This window comes from Myxine glutinosa, chromosome 7 (assembly GCF_964187855.1).
Source record: "Myxine glutinosa chromosome 7, kmMyxGlut1.1, whole genome shotgun sequence".
NCBI lineage: Eukaryota > Metazoa > Chordata > Myxini > Myxiniformes > Myxinidae > Myxine > Myxine glutinosa.
Window position 1 is genome coordinate 127,175,251 of NC_136267.1, and position 25,038 is coordinate 127,200,288.

Below are 25,038 nucleotides of genomic sequence, written 5' to 3' on the forward strand. Positions count from 1 at the left end.
AGGGCCAGCAACAGATCGTGCAGCCTGGAAAGCAACCATTTGGTTAATCACGGCTTACACATGCAAGCATGGAAATGGCCGTAAAACGACTTTGATGATGAAGCATACATATACAAACAAACATGAATTGAGTTTTAAATATTGTATAACCAAAATTATGGTCTGGGTTTGTTACCAGACATTTTCAACGTTGTTCTCTTCAACCAATTCCGAACAGAGGTAGCAGTATCAAAAGGTGTATTATCATGCTTTTAGGAATCCATAACTGAAAGCACCAAGCCAACCAGCCACCAATACCAGCTAGTATACAGTGCATTCAGAAAGTATTCAGACCCCTTCACTTTTTTCACATTTTGTTATGTTGCAGCCTTATACTGAAATCAACAAACAACAACAACATGCATTTTAAGGCCATTTTCCCTGCTAGAGCGGGGGTTAGCCTTGCGGTCCCCATGACAATCTTCTCCATTTTGACCTATTTTCTGCATCTCTCCTTGTTAACCCCCTTGCCCTCATTTCTTCTTCCACCATCTTTAGCCAAATCTTTCTCGGTCTTCCCCATCCTCTACTTCCTTCTACATTCATTTCCATCACTCTTCTCAACCAGTCACTTTCATCCTTCCTCAACACATGACCAAACCATCTCAACCTGTTCCTCTTCACAGCATCAATCACAGGCTCTATTACCATCATCTTTCGCAATTCATCATTTGTCTTGCTCTCTCTCAACGATACTCCGCAAATCCACCGAACCATTCGCATTTCCACCCTTCGTTGCTGTTCGACATTCATGACCCATGTCACGCTCCCATAAATCATAACACTTCTCACACATGCAGCACACACCCTTCCCTTCAGCTTCAACGACACTCCCCTCCTCATCAGCACGCCACTCAGTTCCCGAAACTTCTTCCATGCACATCTCACTCGAGCCACTGTTGCAGAGTCAGATCCAACTTCTCCATTCAGCATGTCTCCGAAGTAGCAAAATGTTTTCACACCTTCCAGCTTCACGCCGTCTCCAAGATCCAACTCAACATTTCCTCCATCTGCAGCTCCCTCTGTGCACACCTTACATTTGAATATAGCTGCCACACTGGTTAATGACCCTCTCAGACCACTACATTTTTGATGAACCCACTCAGCGCACATTGTACATTGAATGGAGTTCACTCCGACACCCTTCCTGCACAGAGCACATGGCCACTTCCCAGTTCTTTCCACCTCACCACATGCTTTACCACCTGCCAGCACCTTTGTCTTTCCTATATTCACCTTCAGACCTTTTGTTTCCATACATTCCTTCCACTTGTTCATCTTTTCCTTCAGTCCATCCATACTTTCCGCAATCAAGACCAGATCATCTGCATACAACAACTCCCACGGTAAACCCTCCTTTACATTCTGAGCCAGCACCTCCATCACAGCTACAAATAGTAGTGGGCTTAGTACCGACCCCTGATGCACTCCCACCTTCACCTCAAACTCACCACTGTTCCCGTCCTTCGTCCTTACAGCTGTGCGCGCTCTTTTGTACATTGCCATCACAACTCTGATCAACCATTCCTCCACTTCTAACTTGCTCAATGCCCATGTCAATACTTTGCGTGGAACCCTATCGAATGCTTTCTCCAGATCAACAAACCCAACAAACCCAAGATCAACAAATCCATGTACTTCTCCTGCAACTGCCTCACAATAAAGAGCGCGTCTGTTGTTCCTCTTCCTAGCATGAATCCAAATTGCATTTCGTCGATCTTCACCTTCTTCCTTATCCTCCTCTCCAACACCCTTTCCAATACCTTCATTCCATGCTCTATTAACTTTATCGCTCGGTACGAGCCACACTCCAGAGGGTCACCTTTCCCCTTGTATAGAGCGACGAGGGTACTCAGTTCCCAATCCACTGGAATGCGGCCTTCTTTCACCACCAGATTACAGATCTCTGCCATTCTCTTCACACCCCAACTTCCTGCTGCCTTCAACATATCTCCCACAACTCCCGTCGGCCCTCCCGCTTTTCTACTCTTCATTGCTTTTATCGCTTCCTCAACTTCCTTCTCAGTTATCTTCTCTGCCGGTCCTAAAACTGGGTTACTCTCCATGTTGCCATCCCATTCCTTCTCTGTATTCAACAGCATTTCCATATATCTTTTCCATCTTCCTTTAATTCGATCTGGGTCCACAACGATTTGTCCCACTTCATCCTTCAAGCAACACACCCCCATCACATCACACCTCTCTTTCGCTATCTGCTTTGCAATCCTGAATACCGCTCTCTGACCATCTTCCGAATCCAAGCGTTCTTCGAACATTTTCCTACATGCCTCCTGTGCCTTTGCTACCTCTTTCTTTGCAGCCTTCCTGGCTGCCTTATAACTTTCATGCTCTGCTTTTTGTGCTCCCGTACCCTTCGCCTTCTGCCACTCCTTGAACTTCTTCCTCTTCTCGTCAATCCTCTTTCCAACTTCTTCATGCCACCACCATTTTTCCGAGTGCCTCGGTGGTCCTTTTGTCCATCCACATACCTCACCAACGGCTCCCAACAGACTATCTTTCATTGACATCCAACCACGTTCAAGCTCAACCACATCATCCCCTACCCTACTCAGCCTCTCTTTTAATGCCTCCCTTACTGTCACCTCTTTCAACCTCCACACTTTCATTCTCGGTTGGTACTTCACCTGCCGAGCTCTCCTTGCACCTTTCACCCTTATGTCGCAGACAACCAGGTGGTGCTGTGAAACAGCCTCCTCCCCTGGGATCACCTTTGTGTCCCAGAGGTGCCCCCTATCTCGCCTACATACCATCAGGTAGTCAACGGTTGTCGTCGACCCACCTGACGTGTATGTAACAAGCTTATTATCCCCTTTCTGGAACTGAGTATTACAAATCAACAAATCAGCGAACTCCAAAATCCTTTCACCTTCTCCATTTCTCACACCATATCGGTAACCCCCATGAACTCCCTCAAAACCATCCATAGTCCTTCCCACATGTCCATTTAGGTCTCCTCCTACCACAACAACTTCCTCATCTTTCATGTTTTCCATCAGCTTCTCTATTGCACACCAGAACTTGTCCTTCTCTTCATCGCTCCGACCAACCTGCGGAGCATATCCCGAGATGACGTTCACCAAGAGTTTTCCAATCATCATTTTCAACATCATCAACCTATCACTCATTCTAGTCACACTCACCACACTGTCTACAAACCCCTCAGAAAACAAGACACCAACACCATTCACGCCCTCTGGGCACCCTTGCCACACAAACGTGTATTTCTGTCCCTGCCTACCCTTCACCATTCTCACACCACTTCCCTTCCATCTCGTCTCTTGCACACAACATATGTCCACTCTTCTTCTGATCAATACTTCCACCACTTCTCCTGATCTCCCTGTCATTGTCCCTACATTCCATGTCCCACACCTCAGAAACCGATCTCCACTTCGGGCTGTACCCTGCCCATATGTAGTTGTAATTGTCATGGTTCTCTTTTTGAGGTAATGTTTTTATGGCCGGATGCCCTTCCTAACGCCAACCCTCTTAGTCGCCTCTTACGACACGCAGGGATACGGTGTACCTATTCTAACCAGGGTACACACCGTACTTATACTGAAATCGTTTAAATTCTTTTTTTTGCCTCATCAATCTACACTCAATACCCCATAATGACAAAGAGAAAACAGGATTTTAGAAAGTTTTGCAAATTTATTTAAAAAACAAAACTGAAATTTCACATTGGCATAAGTATTCATACCCTTTGCTATGACACTTGAAATTTAGCTCAGTTGCCTCCCATTTCTCTTGATCATCTTTGAGATGTTTCTACACCTTGATTGAAGTCCACCTGTGGTAAACTCAATTGATTGGACATGATTTGGAAAGGCACACACCTGTCTATGTGAGGTCTCACAGCTGACAATACACATCAGAGCAAAAACCAAGCCATGAGGTCGAAGGAACTGCCTGCAGAGCTCAGAGACAGGATTGTGTCGAGGCACAGATCTGGGGAAGCCTACAAAAAAATTCTGCTGCATTGAAGGTTCCCAAGAGCACAGTGGCCTCCATAACTCTTAAATGGAAGAAGTTTGGAACAATCAGGACTTTTCCTGGAGCTGGCCGCCCGGGCAAACTGAGCAATCGGGGGAGAAGGGCCTTGGTAAGAGAGGTGACCAAGAACCCGATGGTCACTCTGGCAGAGCTCTAGATATCCTGTGTGGAGATGGGAGAAACTTCCAGAAGGACAACCATCACTGCAACACTCCACCGATCTGGGCTTTATGGCAGAGTGGCCAGACGGAAGCCTCTCCTCAGTGAAAGACGCATGAAAGCCCACAGAATGTTGTTTCTCACAGTCTGAGAGTCCTTTAGGTGCTTTTTTACAAACTCCAAGCGGGCTTTCATGTTTCTCCCATCTCCACACAGGATCTCGGGAGCTCAGCCAGAGTGACCATCGGGTTCTTGGTCACCTCCCTTACCAAGGCCCTTCTCCCCCGATTGCTCAGTTTGCCCGGGCGGCCAGCTCCAGGAAGAGTCCTGGTTGTTCCAAACTTCTTCCATTTAAGAATTATGGAGGCCACTGTGCTCTTGGGAACCTTCAATGCAGCAGAAATTTTTTGGTAGGCTTCCCCAGATCTGTGCCTCGACACAATCCTGTCTCTGAGCTCTGCAGGCAGTTCCTTCGACGTCATGGCTTGGTTTTTGCTCTGATATGCATTGTCAGCTGTGAGACCTTATATCGACAGGAGTGTGCCTTTCAAAGTCATGTCCAATCAATTGAATTTACCACAGGTGGCCCTTTCAAAATATTCATCGTGATTGCTGGATCAATGTAAAATGTCACCGGTTCGTGCATAGGCCCATAATCTCTAATAGCCTCAAAACAGCAGCTCTCCCAAAAAAAACATTATCATGTCGTACCCCTCAGATCCTAGACGTGCTGGTGTGGGGGATTTCAATGAATTCCCTATGCTGATGGTCACAGCAGCGACACACTGTGATTTCCAGCCCAGCGTCTAATTGTCTGGCTCTGAGAAAAACTGTTGACAATATCCCATGTTTGGCCTTGGCAAAGCATTCTCTCAGACTGAGACTTAGTCTGCCTTTTCAGCTTGAAGCGGTGTTATGAGTTATTCTGACCCTGGGAGGGGTGGGGGGGTTAGGGGGTGGGGGGGGAAGTAAATCAAGCCAAATATGGGTTGCAGCTCACTGAGATGTTGGTGCGGGCTGTGCATGATTGTAATGAATGTGATGTCATCCATGTTACTGTCCTACACGCCACTTCAGCATCTTCCATGCATATATTATTTTTATCTATAGTTAATAAATCTAGTGTACACTGTCTGAGTTCGACCAGGTGCTTATTAAACCCACGACACTTGCAATATTCTAACATGCTCGCTCATTTCTCGGGGGACCGGTTTTACACCAGACATGCAGTTACTTTTTTTCTCATTTTATTTTTCATCAATAACTGACTGTTTGGTTACTTGTGGTACACCGTGTATTTTCTCTCGTTTCCCAAGCATGTTAACCACTGTTGACTTGGGAAGTGAAGTGATGGAATTGCCTTGAGAACCCATACTCTGCATCTTGCACCCAAGAACCTTTGAAAGTCAGTCAAATTAAGTCGCGATTAAAGAAAGTCAAAAGTCGTGATTACAACGATATTTCGATATCTTCTCCTGCACACCTTCACAAGCACCTGCTCCTTTCAAATGTGGGGAAAACAATATGCTCACACAGGTCAGAAGGATTCACTTCTAGTTTAGTTGGACTGTCACAATACTTTTGATAAAATAGTGTATGCATTCATTAACTATTCTATTTGCAAAAATGTAGGTCTTTGAAAACTATAGTCTTCAATATTTATTTTCTAAATGAATCTGGAATTAAACATGCTTACCAATGCTGCTGTCATTGATTTGTCCAAGCAAATTATTGAAGAGTGCATCATTCATTTTTGATTCTTTATTAAACATGCAGGAAGTCAGTACTTTGACACTCCCTTTGCTGCAATAGAGAAAAAAACATTTTTACTGGAAACATTGTTTTAAAAAACAAAAACAAATCGTAGTTTACATTAACACATTTTGATCATTTGAACATCAAAAACATCAAATATTTAATTGGGGTTTGCACATTGTGCACATTAGCAGTTAAAAACTTGTATACATTGTTATTGTGAAAGATGTCTGGAAATTGTGTACTACATACTATTTAAACTTACATTTTGGAAAACTTGGAATAAACAGCTAGAATGTCAGAGCAGCAGGGTTCCAAATTTTAAAATATTGTTCGGAGAGCCTTTTTGGCAGTGAAAGCCCCCTGCCCTCCCCACCCCAAGACATAACTTAGGGGACGTCTCTTCAAAGCTGTCCATGTGCGCACGCTTTCGGAGTTAAGTAATTTTTTCACAATTGGGTTTTGTCGAAACTGTATCTTTCTTTCGGTGTGTGTACCTATTGGTGTGTCTTTAATAGGATTCTCGGTGTTGGTTTTTCATACCTGTGTAAAGAATCGTCGGTTAGTTCGTGTCGCGTATTCTGAGGCCTAGTGAGGTAGGCTACCGTGTCCGACCTTGGCTTGAGGCTTTGTTTTTGTCTCAGCGGTTCTTTGATTGCGCTGCAATTACTTTCGGTCTCTGTTTTTCCCGGTCTTTTCACCCGATACTTCCTTGTTTGAAATCTCAACTCAAAAAAAACATAAAAACAAAAAAACATTTCCTTCTCTGTTCTTATCCGTTTGTTCATTCTTATTTGTTCGTTCGTTCTTCGACCACGTTGTTCGTGATCACATGATCACGTTGTTAAAAATGTTTAAACTGTCCCCTGAAGAACTGTATTCTGTCGTATACTATAACACCTTTTTCTTCTTCTTCTATAAAAGGATGCTTTCGACCAGCTCACCAAATCTATTCATTCCAAAAAAAAATTCCATCTCTTACAGTGCCTCTTTCATACATTCCCTAAACTCTCCAGCACTCCACCCATCCTTCAGCATCCTCAAACGTATTTTTGACTTGAAGGTCTCAAGAAACTCATTTTGCAATAAATGTTCGTTTCCCATTAATCGTACACTTTTCAAAATCTAATCTCACCCCTCCCCTCCAAATCTTCCCCATCACCCCTTCCCTCCAAAACTTCCCCATCACCCCTTCCCTCCAAAACTTCCCCATCACCCCTCCCCTCCAAAACTTCCCCATCACCCCTCCCCTCTAAATCTAACCCCTTGCCCCTCCCCTCCAAATCATCCCCATCACCCATCCCTTTCAGATCTCCCCCCTTGCCCCTTCCCTCCTAAACTCCCCCCACACCCCTCCCCTCCGAGCCTCTCCCTCGCTCCTCCCCTCCTAGATTCCCCTCTCACCCCTCCTCCTCAAAGTGTCCTCCCCGCTTCTTCCCCCTTCCAACTTCATCTCCCCCAACCTTCTGCCTCACTCTTCCCCCTCCTCAAATAGCACCTCACTGCGCCTCACCCAATCACCATCCAACCTTTTGTCCGCCCAATTCTTCCCTTTCTCCAAACTATTCTGAAATCTCTGACACACCTTCAACAGCTCTCCCTACCTCTTCCTCCTCTTCCACATCTTATCCTACCGCTCCCCCCCCCCCCCTGTTCTGTATCCGATGCTCCCCCTTCCTCTTCTTTAACAGTATGGACCCCAAACATCCGGGGCCTTCGCTCAAACTTGACTGATCTCTCCATACAGGTTGCTTCTGACAAACCAGACATGATCTGCTTAACAGAAACTTTCCTCCTTCATGATGTCTCTGATTCCTTGGTATCTCTCCCAGGTTACTCCCTCCTCCGGTATGATAAACCTGAGCCTCGTCCTGGAGGTGGGGTTGCTATCTTTATAAAAAAACTCTCTTTCTCACTCGCCCTGCACTGCCCTCTCTACACCTCACCCCCAGGAATACCTTTGGCGACGGCTTCCCCTTCGCTCCCACCTTTTGTTGATATATGTGTGTTGTACCGTCCACCAAACAGTGATGACTCCATCTACATCTCGCTGTCTGATAATATGGACCAACTTCTATCTACCCATCCCAACTCTCTCTTCCTCATATGTGGTGATTTCAATTGTCACCATGCCAGTTGGCTGGGTGTGGGTACCTCTTTCACCAGCCATGGCTCTTCAGCAAAGGACTTCTGTGACTCACTGGGACTGACACAATCTGTCAATTTCCCGACCCGAATCTCAGTCAATGGAGCATCTTCTCTTCTGGACTTGGTTATGACTAACTTCCCTGAAAATGTCTGCTGCTCTTCTTCTGCTCCAATCGGCTCATCTGATCATGTGCTTGTTAAAGTGGACATTGCCTCGGCTATCTCCGAGGGCCTTTCAATTACTCACCGCAGGCAGATTGGTGTTCTTTCCGTCTTCCACCGACTCCTCTCCGGCCTTGCTCCCCCAGCTCTATCTGGGCTCTGTCCCCCAAATATTCTTACAGGTCGCACAAGATCTGCCTGCAACCCTCTTATGGTTAAACTGCCAAAATCAAGACTCTCTGCTCACCTTCACTCCTTCATTCCTCTTTTCTCCCGCATCTGGAACAAACTCCCTCACTCTCTTCAATCCCACTCCTCCCTCCAGGTCTTTAAAACGGCTGTTCACCACCATCTCTTATCTTCCCCAATCCAAAACCTTGATCTTTTCTACCCCCGCTAATTTCACCCCGAATCCATTTTTTTTGAGGTGACTTTTGACTTCTTTCCTGGAAGTCCTTGGTGTCCTTTCGTCCTTGGTGTTTTGGGTCTCACCTATCCTGCCTCCCCCCAGGCACTCTCCCTCCCACACATCTCCCGATGTCCCTGCTCTCAAATGTTGTGTTTGTGTGCTTCCTCCCCTTCTCTCCCCATCTTGTCGACCATTCCCCTTTTTATATACTTTGTTTGCTTGTTTGCTTGATTTGTTTGTTTGATAAATGTTAGCTCTTTCACAAGCCTCGACTCTGTATCCAAAAAAAAAAAAAAAAATCTCTGACCATTCTCAGAGAGCCTCCTCAACATCGACGAGTCTGGCATTTCACTCAGACCAACTGGCACGGTCTTCAAGCAGCCATCAATCATCTGGACTGGTCTCCCATCTCTACCGCCTCTGACATCAACTCATCCTGGGAATTCTTCCAAAGTAAATTGCACTCTCTCATGCACAGATTTATCCCATCTCGTCTTCAGTTGTCATACCCTTCCTCCCGTCCATGTAACACGGAATCTTGTGGTGAGGCTATTGCCCAGAAACAACTTGCTTTCGTCTCCTGGAAAGCAAATCCAACGGAAGGAAATCTCATTTCCTTTCACAAAGCCCGAAACAAGTGTGTGTCCACCCTCAGGAGAGCCAGGAAACAATATCTCTCCGTTCTCAGGACTGAACTCTCTTACCTGTCCCCCTCTTCCAAATCCTGGTGGCATCTGGTCAAATCTGTTTCTGGTGTTTGTCCCCCCTCCATCCTCTCCCTCACCTCAAACGGCCACACGGCTGACCCCGCACGTGAAAAAGCTGAATGCCTCAACTCTGTGTTTGCCTCTAAATCTTGTGTCCGAAACCCATCCCTCTCTGTACCCACCGTACCCAGTCGTACCCAGCTGCTCCTGGACTCTGTGCCCTTTCCTCCTGACAAGGTGGAAAAGTTTCTGTCAACCCTCGACTCTGATTCTGCAACTGGACCTGACGGCATCAGCCCACGGGTCCTAAAATCCTGTTCTTCCACTCTTTCACTCCCTCTCTCTGTTCTCTTCACCCTCTCTTTTGCTCAAGGTCATCTGCCATCTGCTTGGAAATCTGCCAACATCACCGCTTTGCACAAATTGGTGCAAAAACAGATCCCAGCAACTACAGACCAATCAGCCTTCTCCCAATTATCAGCAAAGTCATGGAATCCATCATTGCTTCAGATATGAAATCTTTCCTCTTCTCCAATGGCTTGATCTCTGATCATCAATTTGGTTTCAGACCTGGTCACTCTACTCTGGACATGCTGCTTCTGCTTTCTCAACAATGGATGGAGGTCCTCAATGCCAAACAGGAAATTAGAGCTGTCTCCCTTGACATATCACGTGCCTTCGATACGGTCTGGCACCCCGCTCTGCTCACCAAACTCTCCTCCTTTGGTATCCATGGAAATCTCCACACATGGCTGGCGGACTTCCTCTCTAGTCGTAGTCAACGTGTGGCCCTGAATGGTTTTCTCTCATCTCCTCTTCCTGTTCAGGCTGGAGTTCCCCAAGGCAGTGTTCTGGGCCCTGTGCTTTTTCTGGTCTTCATCAATGATCTCTCTGACTCTCTTGAAAATCCTCTCTATCTCTTTGCTGATGACTCTACTCTTTGTCGCTCCATTCTTCATCCCTCAGATCGGCAGTCTGCAGCCTCCTCACTCTCTGCAGACCTGGACAAAATCACAGACTGGGCAAACAAGTGGAACATGTCTTTCAATCCTGACAAATCTCACACTCTTACGATGTCTCTCCGAAAAGACCGACTGGACAACCCTCCCATCCACTTTCTGAATAATCCTCTCCAAGGACTTCTGTCACTCAAGCTTTTGGGTCTCACTATCTGGCATGATCTTTCCTGGGAAAACCACATTTCAAATCTGGCCTCCAAAGCCAGTCGCCGACTGGGCATCCTCCATCGTGCGAAGTCCTTCCTTGGCACACCTGAGCTCCTCACCACATACAAGGCTTTCATCCGCAGCTCAATGGAATACTGCTCTCCCCTCTGGGCTGGTGCTCCTGCCTCACACCTAGCTCGTCTTCACGCAGTTGAAACCAAAGCGTTCAGAATCATTGGAATCTCCCACGATGAAGCTAACTCCAAGGCCTCTCACTCACTCACCGCAGGCAGGTTGGTTGTCTTTCCGTCTTCTACCGACTCCTCTATGGCCTTGCCCCCCCCCCCCCCCAGCTCTCTCTCTGGGCTCTGTCCCGCAAATATTCCTACAGGTCGCACAAGATCTGCCTGCAACCCTCTTATGGTTATACTGCCAAAATCAAGACTCTCTGCTCACCTTCACTTCTTCATTGCTCTTTTCTCCCACCTCTGGAACAAACTCCCTCACTCTCTTCAATCCCACTCCACCCTCCAGGTCTTTAAAACAGCTGTTCACCACCATCTCTTATCTTCCCCCATCCAAAACCTTGATCTTTTCTACCCCCGCTAATTTCACCCCAATTCCACTTTTTTGAAATACCAACTTCTGTCCTGGAAGTCCTTGGTGTCCCTGTGTTTTATACTTCTCCCCCCCCCCCCCCCCCTTCCCACGCCTCCTCCCCCCAAGCCCTCTCCCTCCCACACATCTCCCTTTTCTCAAATGTTGTGTTTGTGTGCTTCCCCTTCTCTCCCCATCTTGTCTTCCGCTCCCTCTTTTTATATATTTTGTTTGTCTGGTTGATTTGTTTGCGAAGTAAATGTTAGCTCTTTCACGAGCCTCGATTCAGTATACAAAAAGAAAAAGAAAAAGAAAAGGGGCTGTTTTGTTTGTGAGGGGATCACTTTTATAATTTTTTTTAACTTTTACTGCATTAAGAAAAATCACACTGTCAATTAAGTGGTTGTGCCATGTTTGTCATATTTTGGCAAATGTATTTTTAATCACAAATAAATAAAACGCCATAACCCTGGTGTTGGGCTAGCGGCTAGGGTGCCGGCTTAGGATCCTAGGATCCTGGGTTCGAATCCCGGTCGATTGCTGAATTAACGTCAGGGGGGTTGACTCAGCCTGTCATCCTTCCGAGGTCGGCAAATTGAGTACCAGTTCACTGGTAATTCCCTGCTTGTCGTTAAAGGCGGCAAAAAGGGTTGGCGTCAGGAAGGGCATCCGGCCGTAAAACATTGCTTCAAAAAGGGGACCGAAAAACAACAACAACCACAGTTCCCTAAAAAGGCCAACCCCTGCTTGTGGGGAAAAATGGCCTCTAAAGGTGGTTATTTTTATTTTATAATCAAAATAAAGACCAATTACTGCACTGGGTTTCGATCCTTTCAGCCCAGAACCTCTCCAAACAGCAGATCCATAACCCTGGCCACAGGTCCACATTAGTAGATTACTCAACATCAATAAATCCACAACCTCAAAGTTGTTTCCAGACAGTCAGTCAACACAGCAATGCAATATCCTTATTCAAACTTATTTAATTATTGATTCACGAGTTATCAAGTGACCACTATATTCGTCATGTGTGTGCGTCTGTCTGTGTGTCTGTCTGTCCGCAGCATAACTACCCGATGATATCATATGATCTTGATGAAACTTGGGTGGGAGGTTGATTTCATGATCTAGTCGTGTCCTGCCTATAGTGGACGTATTGCGCCCATTGTGGGCGGAGCCACGCCCGAAAAAGATGTCTTTTTAGGGGGTAATCGATTTCAAGCTACATCTTCTCCGAGGGGTTTGGTGGAATCTGACAGGGGTTTCGATATTTGGTTCGGCCAATGTCATGTGTCTAGCCCCACGGAGCTCGATTTTTCATTTTTTTTCATTTAATTTTTCACCGAATTTTCGGTATTGTGTAGCTACCTAACCTCATAACTGATTATACATTATTTTCTATCTCATTTCAAGGTCAGTAACCTTTGTTTTGACATTTCCGGGCCTGGCCTGTCCGGGCCTGTTTCGGTTATAGTCCGTCCTTTGTCATTGAATACCGCTCCCTCGTGAACCATCGTCGTCTCCTGACTTGTTGCTTTTATTTTAAGTTATTTTCATTTTAAGAGATTAACTTTTATTTTATTTTAATTTTAAGTTATTAGCTTCAATCATACATCACTTGATGTGATAATATATTGAGCAATAAGCACTTTACCTGATAAGCATGTCCATAACACAACACCTCCATCTAACCAGTGACCTAAACTGGTATTCAAATATTCAAACTGTCATTTATAACCGATTTTAACATCCTGCACTGCGTATCCTTGCAACCACCAACAAATTATTTTAATGCTTATTTATAATGTATTTTATGAATATTCTTTTTTATAAATACCTTCATTATTGAATACCATCTATAAATTATTATATACAGGATGTTCCTAAAAGACCTGGACAACTTTGGTTGTTAATATATTTAGAACCACAAATGATACCCTTTGGTTTATATGATACAGAAACGTCCACCAATGCGCATGCAGCTGTGATCCGAGAATGAAGTTCCTGCAGGTTTTGCCACCTTGGTGTTGCCGACATCGTTGACAAACCCCCACATTAAAAAAAAAATCAAGGGGGGTTGTGTCTGGTAATCGTGGGGGCCAGGCGGTTGGTCAGTCTTGGCCCATCCGGCGACCTGGAAATTTTTCATTCAGGATGGCTTGAATGACTAAGCCCAATGAGGGGGAGTGCTGTACTGTTGAATAATGATATCGGGTTGCAGGTCTTCAGTCTGTGGGAAGGTGAATCCTTCCAACATGTTCAGGTAAATTGTTAAGGTCACTGTATCCTCCGCAATGAAAAACTAACCCACCAAGCAGTCCACGGAGAAGGCCACACCACGCATTTACCTTTGGACTGTCACGTATGTGCTCAATGACCACGTGGGGGGTTTCAGAGTCCCAGATCCTCACATTGTGCCGGCTTATCTTCCCTGATACATTAAAGCAAGCTTTGTCTTTGAACATGACCTTTTCAGGTAATCTTCGTTATCCTCTATGCGACTGAGCATTTCCAAGGTAAACGCCTGGTGTTTGGTTCCGTCATTTGGTTTGAGTTCCTGCAGAATCTGCACCTTATAGGTATAAAGCTTCAGTCTTTCATGCAAAATCCTGTGTACAGTAGCGGTTGGTAGTCCCAGTTATCTGGCTGCGTGTCAGATTGATTTTCTGGGACTTTGTTGAAATGATTCTTGCTCTCGTTCAAAAATCTGCTGCACTTGTGCTTGGTCGACCGGTACTTTTATGTTTCTGACAACTTCCAGTCTCCTTAAGCCTCTTGTACCACTCTCTGATACTGGTTCGCGATGGCGGATTTCTTCCATACTCTGTACAGAAATTACGCTGAACTTGCGGAGCAGATCTCATCTCGATGAACCATTCGACGCACCAAGTTTTCTCCTGTGGAGTCGCCATTTTATTTTACATTAAACCACCAGACCTGAAAAGAAAGAAACCTTTTGAGTTTCTGGATCATATAAAAAAAGGATGTCATTGTATCGTTTGTCGTACGGAATATATTAACAACCAAATTGGTCCAAGTCTTTTTGGAACACCCTGTATTTGCTGCAATCTTTTTTTCCTTAATTTCTGAGTTAATTCCTTTTTAAGGTTGTCGATGTTTTATTTCTGTATAAAGTTACTTATGAATAAGTTGCCTATCATATGGCTGTACTATTGGCATTTTCATAATAATTTGTCCAAGGATCGGGCTGTCAGGTATTGAAGAAAACCAGCTTCGTGTTCAAATGTGGAGGGAATATTAAATAAAAAATAAAAAACAACACCAAACTTGAATGAGTCTTGAAAAGATGATAAGAAATACTTTTAAGCAAGAAGGGCTGTTAGTTGTTGAAAATGGAATGTCCAACAGGAGGGCCACATGTTGTTCGTAATGCAACAAAGCAGCGAGGTTTAAAAAGAGGAAGCTATGACTCAATCTTACTCGGAAAAGAAAATACAAATGAGACTTTTGGACGAATGCCCAGGCTCTGCTGTCTGCCAACTGGAAGGCTATGTGTCTTATTTTTGCTTTTTTTCATAGGGGTTCTGTCTTCTGTTTTGCTCGTTATAAATGTTATAAATGCTCGTTAAAACTACGTCGAATTGCCAGTTACAGATCATTTATATATCTTTCAAAATTGATATTTGAACCAGTTTTCTATTGAACCAAAATTTAATATTAGCTTATCTGAACTTTGAATTCCAGATAAGGTATTGTCATAGTGCACCATCGTCCGTCCATCCATCACTCACTTATTTCCACTTTTCCGGCCAAACCGATGGGCCGATCCGGCTGAAATTTGGCACAGCAAGGTTCCGCTCCTGACTGGTAATGGCTATTGCAAAGCTCGTTCTGGTCATATGAAAAGAAGTCTGTCAAAATGGCGGACTTAGTAAATTCCTTCAAAAATCCTTTTCTCCCGACCCACCAGTCAGAATGCTACAAAATGTGGGTTACAATATTAGGACAGGGCACTGATGTTAAATTGCGGAAGATATGCCGATCACGTGATCGGAAGTGTGTCAAAATGGCGAATTTAGCAAATTCCTTCAAAAGTCTTTTTTTTCCAGATCCACCAATCAGAGTGCTACTAAATTTGGATTACAATATTAGGCCAGGGTAGAGATGTTAAATTGCTGAGGTCATGCCGATCAGTTCCTGGTGTTGGGCTAGCGGCTAGGGTGCCAGCTTAGGATCCAAGGATCCTGGGTTCGAATCCCGGTCGATCGCTGAATTAACGCCAGGGGGGTTGACTCAGCCTGTCATCCTTCCGAGGTCGGCTAATTGAGTACCAGTTCACTGGTAATTCCCTGTGTGTCGTAAAAAGGCGACAAAAAGGGTTGGCGTCAGGAAGGGCATCCGGCCGTAAAACATTGCTTCAAAAAGGGGACCAAAAAACAACAACAACCACGGTCCCCGAAAAAGGCCAACCCCCGCTTTGCGGGGAAAAATGGCCTCTAAAAGGTGGTTATGCCGATCACATGATCGGAAGTGTATCAAAATACCCGACTTGGTCAATTTTTTGGAAAATTGCATAAATTCCTTCTAAAATCTTCTCCAGACCCACCAGTCAGAATGCTACCAAATTTGAGTTACAACATTAGGTCAGGGCTCAGATATTAAAGCTACAGTCCTATTTTTTCATATTACAGTAGCAGAACAAGTTGGCTTGGTTTCAAGGTTCCTTGAAGCTGGATCGCAGATGATTGGAATATATCATTATGTTGGCTTTTAAGAGGTCACACATATAGCTCAAGTAGAGACCACAGACAGGACAAGGAAACCGAGCAGGCTGAGTAGACAACAAACATGAGCTAAACACGAAGTTAAAATAAATCTATATATAATGGAGCAAGTGTTTGTATGTATATATGTATGTAGGTATGTATGTATGTATGTATGTATGTATGTATTGTTATGAATTTGGTAGAGCAACATCTAGAGCTAGGTAGATCTGAATAGGTAGGTATTCGGCTGTCGTGACAGGGACTCTACATGTAATAAGTTCTTGATGTTTAGGCGTTTGTCGGGGGAAGATGTATGATTGTGGACCTACCTGGAGGTTCGAGTGGTAAATAGTGAGGGATTAAAGGTAACGCCCCTGTGAGTCTCACCTAGTAGTCAAACCTTTGTCCATTATGGCACTGCAAACCACATAAACATTAGTTAGGTCCTTAGCGCAACATTAAATAATTCCTTTCCCTGACAATGACTTTTTTTTTTTTTTTTTTTTTTTTTTTTTTTTGTATACAAGATCGAGGCTCGTGAAAGAGCGAACATTAATCACACAGAAAGACAAACAGACACATAAAACAAATAACATCGGGAGCGGTAGACAAGATGGGGAGAGAGGGGGAAGGACACAAACACAACATTTGAGAGCAGGGACCGAGAGACATGGAGACATCGAGAGATCTGTGGGAGGGAGAGGGCTTTGGGGGGGAGGCATGTGAAGGGGGGGAGGCATGTGAAGGGGGGAGGCATGTGAAGGGGGGGGGGGTGGGAGAGGTATAAACATATGGACACTGCCAGGATTTCCAGGAAATAAGTTGGAATTTCAAACAAGGTGGATCTGGGGTGAATTAGTGGGGGTAGAAAAGATCAAGGTTATGGATGGGGGAAGATAAGAGATGGTGGTGAACAGCTGTTTTAAAGACCTGGAGGGAGGAGAGGGATTGAAGGGAGTGTGGGAGTTTGTTCCACAGGCGGGAGAAAAGAGGAATGAAAGAGTGAAGGTGAGCAGAGAGCCGAGATTTCGGCAGTTTAACCATCAGAGGGTTGCTAGCAGATCTTGTGCGACCTGTAGGAATATTTGGGGGACAGAGCACAGAGAGAGCTGGGGGAGCAAGGCCGGAGAGGAGTCGGTAGAAGACAGAAAGACCACCTACCTGCCTGCGGTGAGTGAGTGAAAGGCCCTCAGAGATAGCTTCATCGCGGGAGATTCCAATGATTTTGAAAGCTTTGGATTCAACAGCGTGAAGCCGAGCCAGGTGTGAGGCAGGAGCACCAGCCCATAGGGGAGAACAGTATTCCATTGAGCTGCGGATGAAAGCCTTGTAAGTGGTGAGGAGCTCAGGTGTGCCGAGGAAGGACTTCGCACGACGGAGGATGCCCAGTCGGCGACTGGCTTTGGAGGCCAGCTTGGAAATGTGGTTTTCCCAAGAAAGATCATGGCAGATAGTGAGACCCAAAAGCTTGAGTGACAGAACTTCTTGGAGAGGATTGTTGAGAAAGTAGATGGGAGGGTTGTCCAGTCGATCTTTTCGGAGAGACATAGTAAGAGAGTGAGATTTGGCAGGATTGAAAGACATGTTCCACTTGTTTGACCAGTCTGTGATTTTGTCCAGGTCTTCAGAGAGTGAGGAGGCTGCAGACTGCCGATCTGAGGGAAGAGGAATGGAGCGGCAGAGAGTGGAGTCATCAGCAAAGAGATAGAGAGGATTTTCCAGAGAGTCAGAGAGATCATTGATAAAGACCAGAAAAAGCACAGGGCCCAGCACACTTCCTTGGGGAACTCCAGCCTGAACAGGAAGGGGAGATGAGAGAAATCCATTCAGGGCCACACGTTGACTACGACCAGAGAGGAAGTCCGCAAGCCATGCATGGAGATTTCCATGGATACCATAGGAGGAGAGTTTGGTGAGCAGAGCTGGGTGCCAGACCGTATCAAAGGCCCTTGATATGTCAAGGGAGACAGCTCTGATTTCCTGTTTGGCATTGAGGACCTCCATCCATTGTTGAGACAGCAGAAGCAGCATGTCCAGAGTAGAGTGACCTGGTCTGAAACCAAATTGATGATCAGAGATCAAGCCATTGGAGAAGAGGAAAGATTTCATATCCGAAGCAATGATGGATTCCATGACTTTGCTGATAATTGGGAGCAGGCTGATTGGTCTGTAGTTGCAAGGATCTGTTTTTGCACCTTTTTTGTGTAAAGCGGTAATGTTAGCTGATTTCCAGGATGCTGGCAGATGACCTTGAGCAAAAGATAGGGTGAAAAGAACAGAGAGAGGGTGAGATAGAGCGGCAGAGCAGGATTTTAAGACCCGTGGGCTGATGCCGTCTGGTCCAGTTGCAGAATCAGAGTCGAGGTTTGACAAAAACTCCTCCACCTTGTCAGGAGAGAAGGACACAGAGTCCAGGAGCAGTTGGGTTCGACTGGGAAAGGTGGGAACAGAGAGAGATGGGTTTGGGACTAAGGATTTCGAGGCGAACACAGAGTTGAGGCATTCGGCTTTGTCACGTGCGATGTCAACTGTGTGGCCATTTGAGGTAAGGGAGGGGATGGAGGGGGAACAAACACCAGAAACGGATTTGACCAGACGCCACCAGGATTTGGAGGAAGGAGACAGGTTTGAGAGTTCATTCTTGAGTGAGGAGAGATAGTGCTTCCTGGCACTCCTGAGGGTAGACACACACTTGTTCCGAGCTTGGTGGAAGGAACTGAGATTTCCTTCAGTTGGATTAGCCTTCCAAGAGGCAAAGGCAAGTTGTTTCAGGGCAACTGCCTCACCACAAGATTCAGTGTACCATGGACGGGAGGAAGGGTAAGACAATTGAAGGCGAGATGGGATAAATCTGTGCATGAGAGAGATCAGTTTGCTTGGGAAGAATTCCCAGGAAGAATTGATGTCAGAGGCAGTGGAGATGGGAGACCAATCCAGACGATTGATGGCTGCTTGAAGACCGTCCCAGTCGGCCTGAGTGAAATGCCAGACTCGTCGACGCTGAGGAGGCTCTCTGAGAATGGCCAGAGAGATGTCCACTTTGACAAGCACATGATCAGAAGAACCGATTGGAGCAGAAGAAGAGCAGCAGACATTAGCAGGGAAGTTTGTCATAACCAAGTCTAGAAGAGAAGATACTCCATTGGCTGAGATCCGGGTCGGGAAATTGACAGATTGTGTCAATCCCAGTGAGTCACAGAAGTCCTTTGCTGAGGTGCCATGACTAGTGAGAGAGGAACCCACACCCAACCACTTCCGACTTCGGAATAAATGGACAGGAAACCAGGCCAAAAACACCGCCACAATACACCGCCACCGTTTACACCTCCAAGGCCTACAAACCTCGCCTGGCACGTGTTATAACACAAGGACCGCGGGGTCGGGGACGCGGAGTGGTGAGGATGCCGCAGAGGGCGTGACCTGGGCGAGCCGGCGAGTTGGGAGGCTTTTGATTGGCTGAGGAGTGCGCCAATGTGACGTCATCGGCGAGAGAATATTAGCGACGGTCGGACGCCATTTTCGGAGCACACAGAGCACACGGCAGTTGGCACTGAAGAGTTGGCACAGAGCAGTTCGTACGGCAGTCGGCAGTTGGCACTGAAGAGTTGGCACACAGAGCAGTTCGTACGGCAGTTCGTTGGCAGTTGGCACAGAGCAGTGAACAGTTGGCACTTGGCTGCCAGCACTCCCGCAGAGAGTCGAGTCGAGTGGAGTTCAAAGGAGTCCTTCCTGGCCCTGGTCGAGTGGAGTTCGTTTGCTTTGTGCAGCCCTGCGTTGGACCGTTGGAGCAAGGGAGCTCGTGGTGTGGGTGTGCCGTTGAACCGACGAGGCCTGGTGGCGGTTGAGCGCGGCCGTGTTACAAGAAGACGAAAGGAGCCAGATAAGCCCGAGCTCCGCGTTTACACTTTACCTGACGAGACGTGTTATTTTCGTATTCATAATCTCCCTCGTATCGTGTTTGGTATCTGGTGTGTGTGGGATCCCAATTTAGGCTTATTAGAGTTATTAGTACTACCGGCGCGGGCTTTTTCACTGTCTTTACTTTTCATTAATAAATCCTTATATTATTTTCTGTATATATCTGAACGCAGTTTTCCTGGGTGTTTCATTTTAATAGATAAGGCTGCGGAGCTTTGCTGTGTCTGCCATTCCGCGCGTTTAACTTTGTGTTGAGTTTGAATCCGCCATTGAGTTTTCGCCTCGGGAGTTAAAGTCTCGCAAATCGGCCATCCGTAACTGTGGTGTTAATCACGGTTGCGTAACAAGTGGTGTCAGGAGTGTAGGATTTGAACCCGTCGGACAAATTTTTTTGTCCGCGGCGAGACATCGACACGGTCGGGCGTGTATTGCGCCCGACGTTCGAACGCAAAATTTTTATAGGCGAGGCGGAGAAATTTAGTAATCAATTGGGCATACGGAGCGCGATATCGCGTCTTCGTCAAATTTAAATTGTGTTTTTGGAATTGAAATAAATACGCGCGCGGGGAACGACCTTCCGAAAAGCGGATGTCGGAGGTCGACGAAATGGAGGTGCGTAGCGAGGCCTCCGTCAGCGTTGGGAGTGAGCCGGAAATAGGGGAATTTGATGTAGAGGTGAGCCTTGGAACCTCCCTCGTCCCGAGCACCAACTTATCCCCCTCCCCCACCGGGGAGTCGGGAGCAGTAGGAACGGCCCCGACAACCGACCAGATGTTGGGTCAATTGCTTCGAAAAATGGAAGGGATGGAAAATAACATTAAAAATAAAATGGAGTCGCAGGGGAAGGAATGTAGGGAAGGAATGAAGGGAATGAGTGATCGATTGGAGGAACAAATTGAAGGGATGGAAAATAAAATGGAGTCGCAGGGGAAGGAATGGAGGGAAGGACTGAAGGACATGAGTGACCAAATTAATGGATTAAAAAGGGAAATGGCAATTGTGGTAAGTGTACAGGTGAGCGGAGAATGTCCACAGTTCGATGGGGAATGTGTACAGGTAGATGGGGAATGCCTGCAGGTAAACGTGGAGTGTCCACAGGTGAGCGGGGAAGGAAATTTGGAATGTGAGAGTTGTAATGGGGAATGTTTCCCACATTCTGGCCTGGTTGTTTATTGGGACCGTGTGGATGTCACAACACCCCAACCGGGGGATGAATTTGGAATTGTGCAGCACCAGGGCGGTGGTGCGGAGCAAGAGGGGGTAGAGTTTTTGGGGGTCCATGCGAGAGAGCCGGACCGGGTATTTATTGGGGATATTGATCAAAGCCTGGCGGGGCCAGGAATGATTTGTGGAAATGATGAGGATGAGGATGATTTGATCCAGCGGCTGGAGACCTGTGACAGTCCCATGGAGGTAGAGCTTGTTCAGGCCCAAAGGAGCCTGGGTGATGAGGTGAGTTGGTCCGAGGAGGTGGTTGGAATGACCGAGGGGACGCTCACTGTACACTGCTATTTGGAAACAGAGGCTCCAAAATTGGACAACCAGTTGGGGGAGTGTGTTGGCTCCGGGCTGGATTTGGATCTTGGAGGATCGGGAGATAGAGCTTCTGGAGATTTGGTCCCTGTAGGGAATTTGGATCAACTGCAGGGAGGGGCAGAACAACCGGTGGTAGAGGTTGTTCCCTGCAGCTGCGGTTTGGCAGTGGGAATGAAAATTTGTAAAATAAAATTACAATGGGAAATTGATTTGGAGCAGCCATGGTGGGGATTGGTCCCCGGGCTGCGGGATTTGGACATGGAGAGGTCATGGGTGATGGCCTTGGGCAAAAGTTGCCCCTTTCAAAATTTGGGTATGCCAGCCAGCTGGGGGGCTGTGATGGCGAGATTTGGACGTGGGGTCCAGCCTTGGGTGTCGAGGTACGACCTGGGTCCCACGGGGGGTCTGGTGGAGTGTGGCGTCCCTTGTCCGTCGGGGCGCCATCCGAGCCGGCGGCTCGGGCCGGCAGGGTCACCGGACCCTGGTGGGGGTTAAGACCTCCAGGGAGGTCCGAGGTGGTTTCTCAAGCCTGGGATGGCAAATATTGAGGACCACTAGGGGGAGGTGTTGTGGGTCGCGCTTTGGTGGTGGCACTGCGGACGGCCAACTTGGGACTGATGTGGTGACCACCCGGGCATGCGGCCTGGCACTCTCCTCCAGGGACTCTGGGACAACCAGCATGTGGTGACCTGGCATGGTGGTTGGTCTATGGACGCGGGTCAAACCGAATGGACAGGGATGGAGATAGCCTGCCGGACAACTATTGGGGCATCTGTGGAACGTGATGGTGTGAGTGACCTTCCACAGATGCTCCGTTATGATTTATGGACTCTCGGGTTGGGAAGAGAGCCATGGGGATGTGAATCGGGAGATGTGTAACGAGCCGAGCATATGGGCCATGCTCGGCTGGCATGTGTATGGCAAAGCATCCTTCTTTGGTGAGGTTAGTGAAATGTGACAAATGGTTGGCATGGGTAATCTGTGGGTTAGATGGAAATTTAAGGGTGGATTTTGAAATGCCATGGTGGACACTGTACAGTGACGCCATTATTGATCCAGGTGTGTAGACCAAAGTGTTGGAGGCTGTGATGAAATTAATAGGGTAGCAAGACACAGCTTTCAACTGGTTGCGGGGGCAACTGTGCTGATATTTGGGACGCGGGGTTATGGGGATGTAGTTGTGTAGCCTGAGGGTCAACGTGGTGCTGTGCATGTCCGAGGTGTGTGGACCATGTCTACTGGGTGAGTCTCCTGGTGGAGCATGGCTGTTGACTGGACCTTGGTGTGGTCAAGTGTGGGTGAGCACTGGGGGGCTGCAGTTCTGTAGTCGGACTGGGGGATGATGGGGAGGTGCAGGGGACGTGGCTGTAGGGATGCCACGCACTGCGACCGTGCCCCCCAGGGCCGAGGTTGTGTGTGCGGTAGTGTGTGTTGTGGCAGCAAGTGCTCACCACATTGGCCAGCTGGCGCTGCTGCAGCTGTGTTCCTCGCAGGGGGGCCGAAGGATGGATGGTGGGTCGCACCCTTATGGACACTCATGGGCCATGTTGGCGTTTTGACTGCTCACCTTGTCCCGGTGACCCTTGCACGGTAGAGGTGCAGAGCTGTCGTGGCCATAGGTAGTTGTGTAGCGATGATCACCGTTGGATGCGGATCCACATACCTGCCAGTGTAGTGGGGACAAAAGAGAAATTTGGAAGTATTTGGTAGGCCCCATGTGAAATTTTGGGAATTGTAAGGGTGGATGACACTCTTGAACCTGACCAACCTGCAACTACCTGCACTTGAGGTGAGTGTTTTAGTACTGTCCCAGGCTTCAGGACTTGCTTGGGAAATTGGGGACATGTAAATTGGAGTTGGGAGGCGGGTGAGAGTGATGACATGGCCGGTGAGGGGATGGAATGGGAGCCACAGTGTCTTGTGGGTGGCGTATGTTTTTGTATTGTGGTTAGGTGTTTTGATGTGGTCGTGAGAGTGGAACCTGGAGAGTGAGTGATGATTATTATTGGAGATAATGAGGGGCGATACTTGTGCTTTTGGAAATGTGCTTTTGGAAATGTGTGATGGTTTAAATGTGAACTGGGGGATTTCACATGTGGCAGGCCATGGCAAGCCTTGTAACACCTTTTACACCAAGAATTGTACTGAATTGTGCTGAGTTGTGTGGAGAATTGAATGGCAGCGGGGGAGGAAGTGTGTTTTGGGGTCTTGTGGGTGGGGAAGGTGTGTGTGTCCGCAGGTACAGAGCAAGCTCTGAGGAGCGATGCCTGCGGGCCCCCCTCTGCGGCAATTACCCCTGGCAGCCGGTGGTAACTGGAAATTGGAGCTCGTCGGTGGAGGGTCTGGTTGGGCGCCGCGGGGTGAGGAAGTCCCCCGGTGACCCGTGTTGCTGCGCGAAAGCAGGAGGCAAAGGAGCCTGGGGTGTGTGGAGACCCTCACCGGCGAGGTAACGGCGGAAAGGGGCTGTTGGGCTGTCATGGGGCCAAGAGGTAAAGGGGGGGGGGGCAATGAACTTGTAAGTCGGTTGACTTGTTTTTGGGACTGCGGGCACCACAGCCTGATGCGCCCCCACCATCTTTTTGTGCGGTACCTCCCCGCTGCCTAGTTGAGGAATGCACACACACGTGAATGACATCAATGCCATGGTCCTGCAGGGGGTGTATTGAAATAAGTGCTTTGTTGATTTTTGAAATGCCTTGATGACCTATGGAATGAGAATGAGTGGTTAAGGGGTCTGTGTTGCATGAATGTGGGCGAAATCCACCAAGCCGTGTCACTCACCTGTAACATCTGGACAGGGCCCGTGGAAATTTAGGGGGATGCATTGGGGATGGCCCCGCAGGTAAGGTTGTGTCTTGTGGCATCCACCGGGGGACGCGGTCTGTAGACCGGGGTATGTACAAAGGTTTGAGTTTTGGAAAGATGGTTAAGTTTTGTGGTTAAGTTAGTGTTGTGTGTTGTTTGTTTCCTCCCTCCACAGGAACAACGAAGACAATGTACATACTTGCATGATGGTTAAGGGGTTCAGCATGTTAAGGAAGTGTAGGTAGGTAGTCCGACTCACTTCCCACAGCCCTTCCTGATTTATTTCATAGGTTAATTAAGTGTGTGACAGTAAGTGTTAAGGCTGGAATGGTAGCGCCTGCGGTGAACCTTGCAGGAGCTACGGTTCCAGGGGGGGGGGGGGGGCTGTGTTATGAATTTGGTAGAGCAACATCTAGAGCTAGGTAGATCTGAATAGGTAGGTATTCGGCTGTCGTGACAGGGACTCTACATGTAATAAGTTCTTGATGTTTAGGCGTTTGTCGGGGGAAGATGTATGATTGTGGACCTACCTGGAGGTTCGAGTGGTAAATAGTGAGGGATTAAAGGTAACGCCCCTGTGAGTCTCACCTAGTAGTCAAACCTTTGTCCATTATGGCACTGCAAACCACATAAACATTAGTTAGGTCCTTAGCGCAACATTAAATAATTCCTTTCCCTGACAATGACTTCGGAATAAATGGACAGGAAACCAGGCCAAAAACACCGCCACAATACACCGCCACCGTTTACACCTCCAAGGCCTACAAACCTCGCCTGGCACGTGTTATAACACAAGGACCGCGGGGTCGGGGACGCGGAGTGGTGAGGATGCCGCAGAGGGCGTGACCTGGGCGAGCCGGCGAGTTGGGAGGCTTTTGATTGGCTGAGGAGTG

At 47.3% G+C, this 25,038-nt stretch overlaps 1 protein-coding gene across 4 annotated transcripts in view; it reads right to left on the reverse strand.

Annotated features, from left to right (window-relative positions):
- Positions 1 to 25,038, reverse strand: part of LOC137412163 (protein HEG homolog 1) — a 165,482-nt gene that overhangs the window by 50,227 nt on the left and 90,217 nt on the right. For all 4 annotated transcript variants that reach the window (XM_078782288.1, XM_078782290.1, XM_078782289.1 and 1 more), the window contains exon 7: positions 5,912 to 6,018. In XM_078782288.1, coding sequence (XP_078638414.1) covers positions 5,912 to 6,018 — 107 coding nt within the window. The remainder of the gene's footprint in view (positions 1 to 5,911; positions 6,019 to 25,038) is intronic.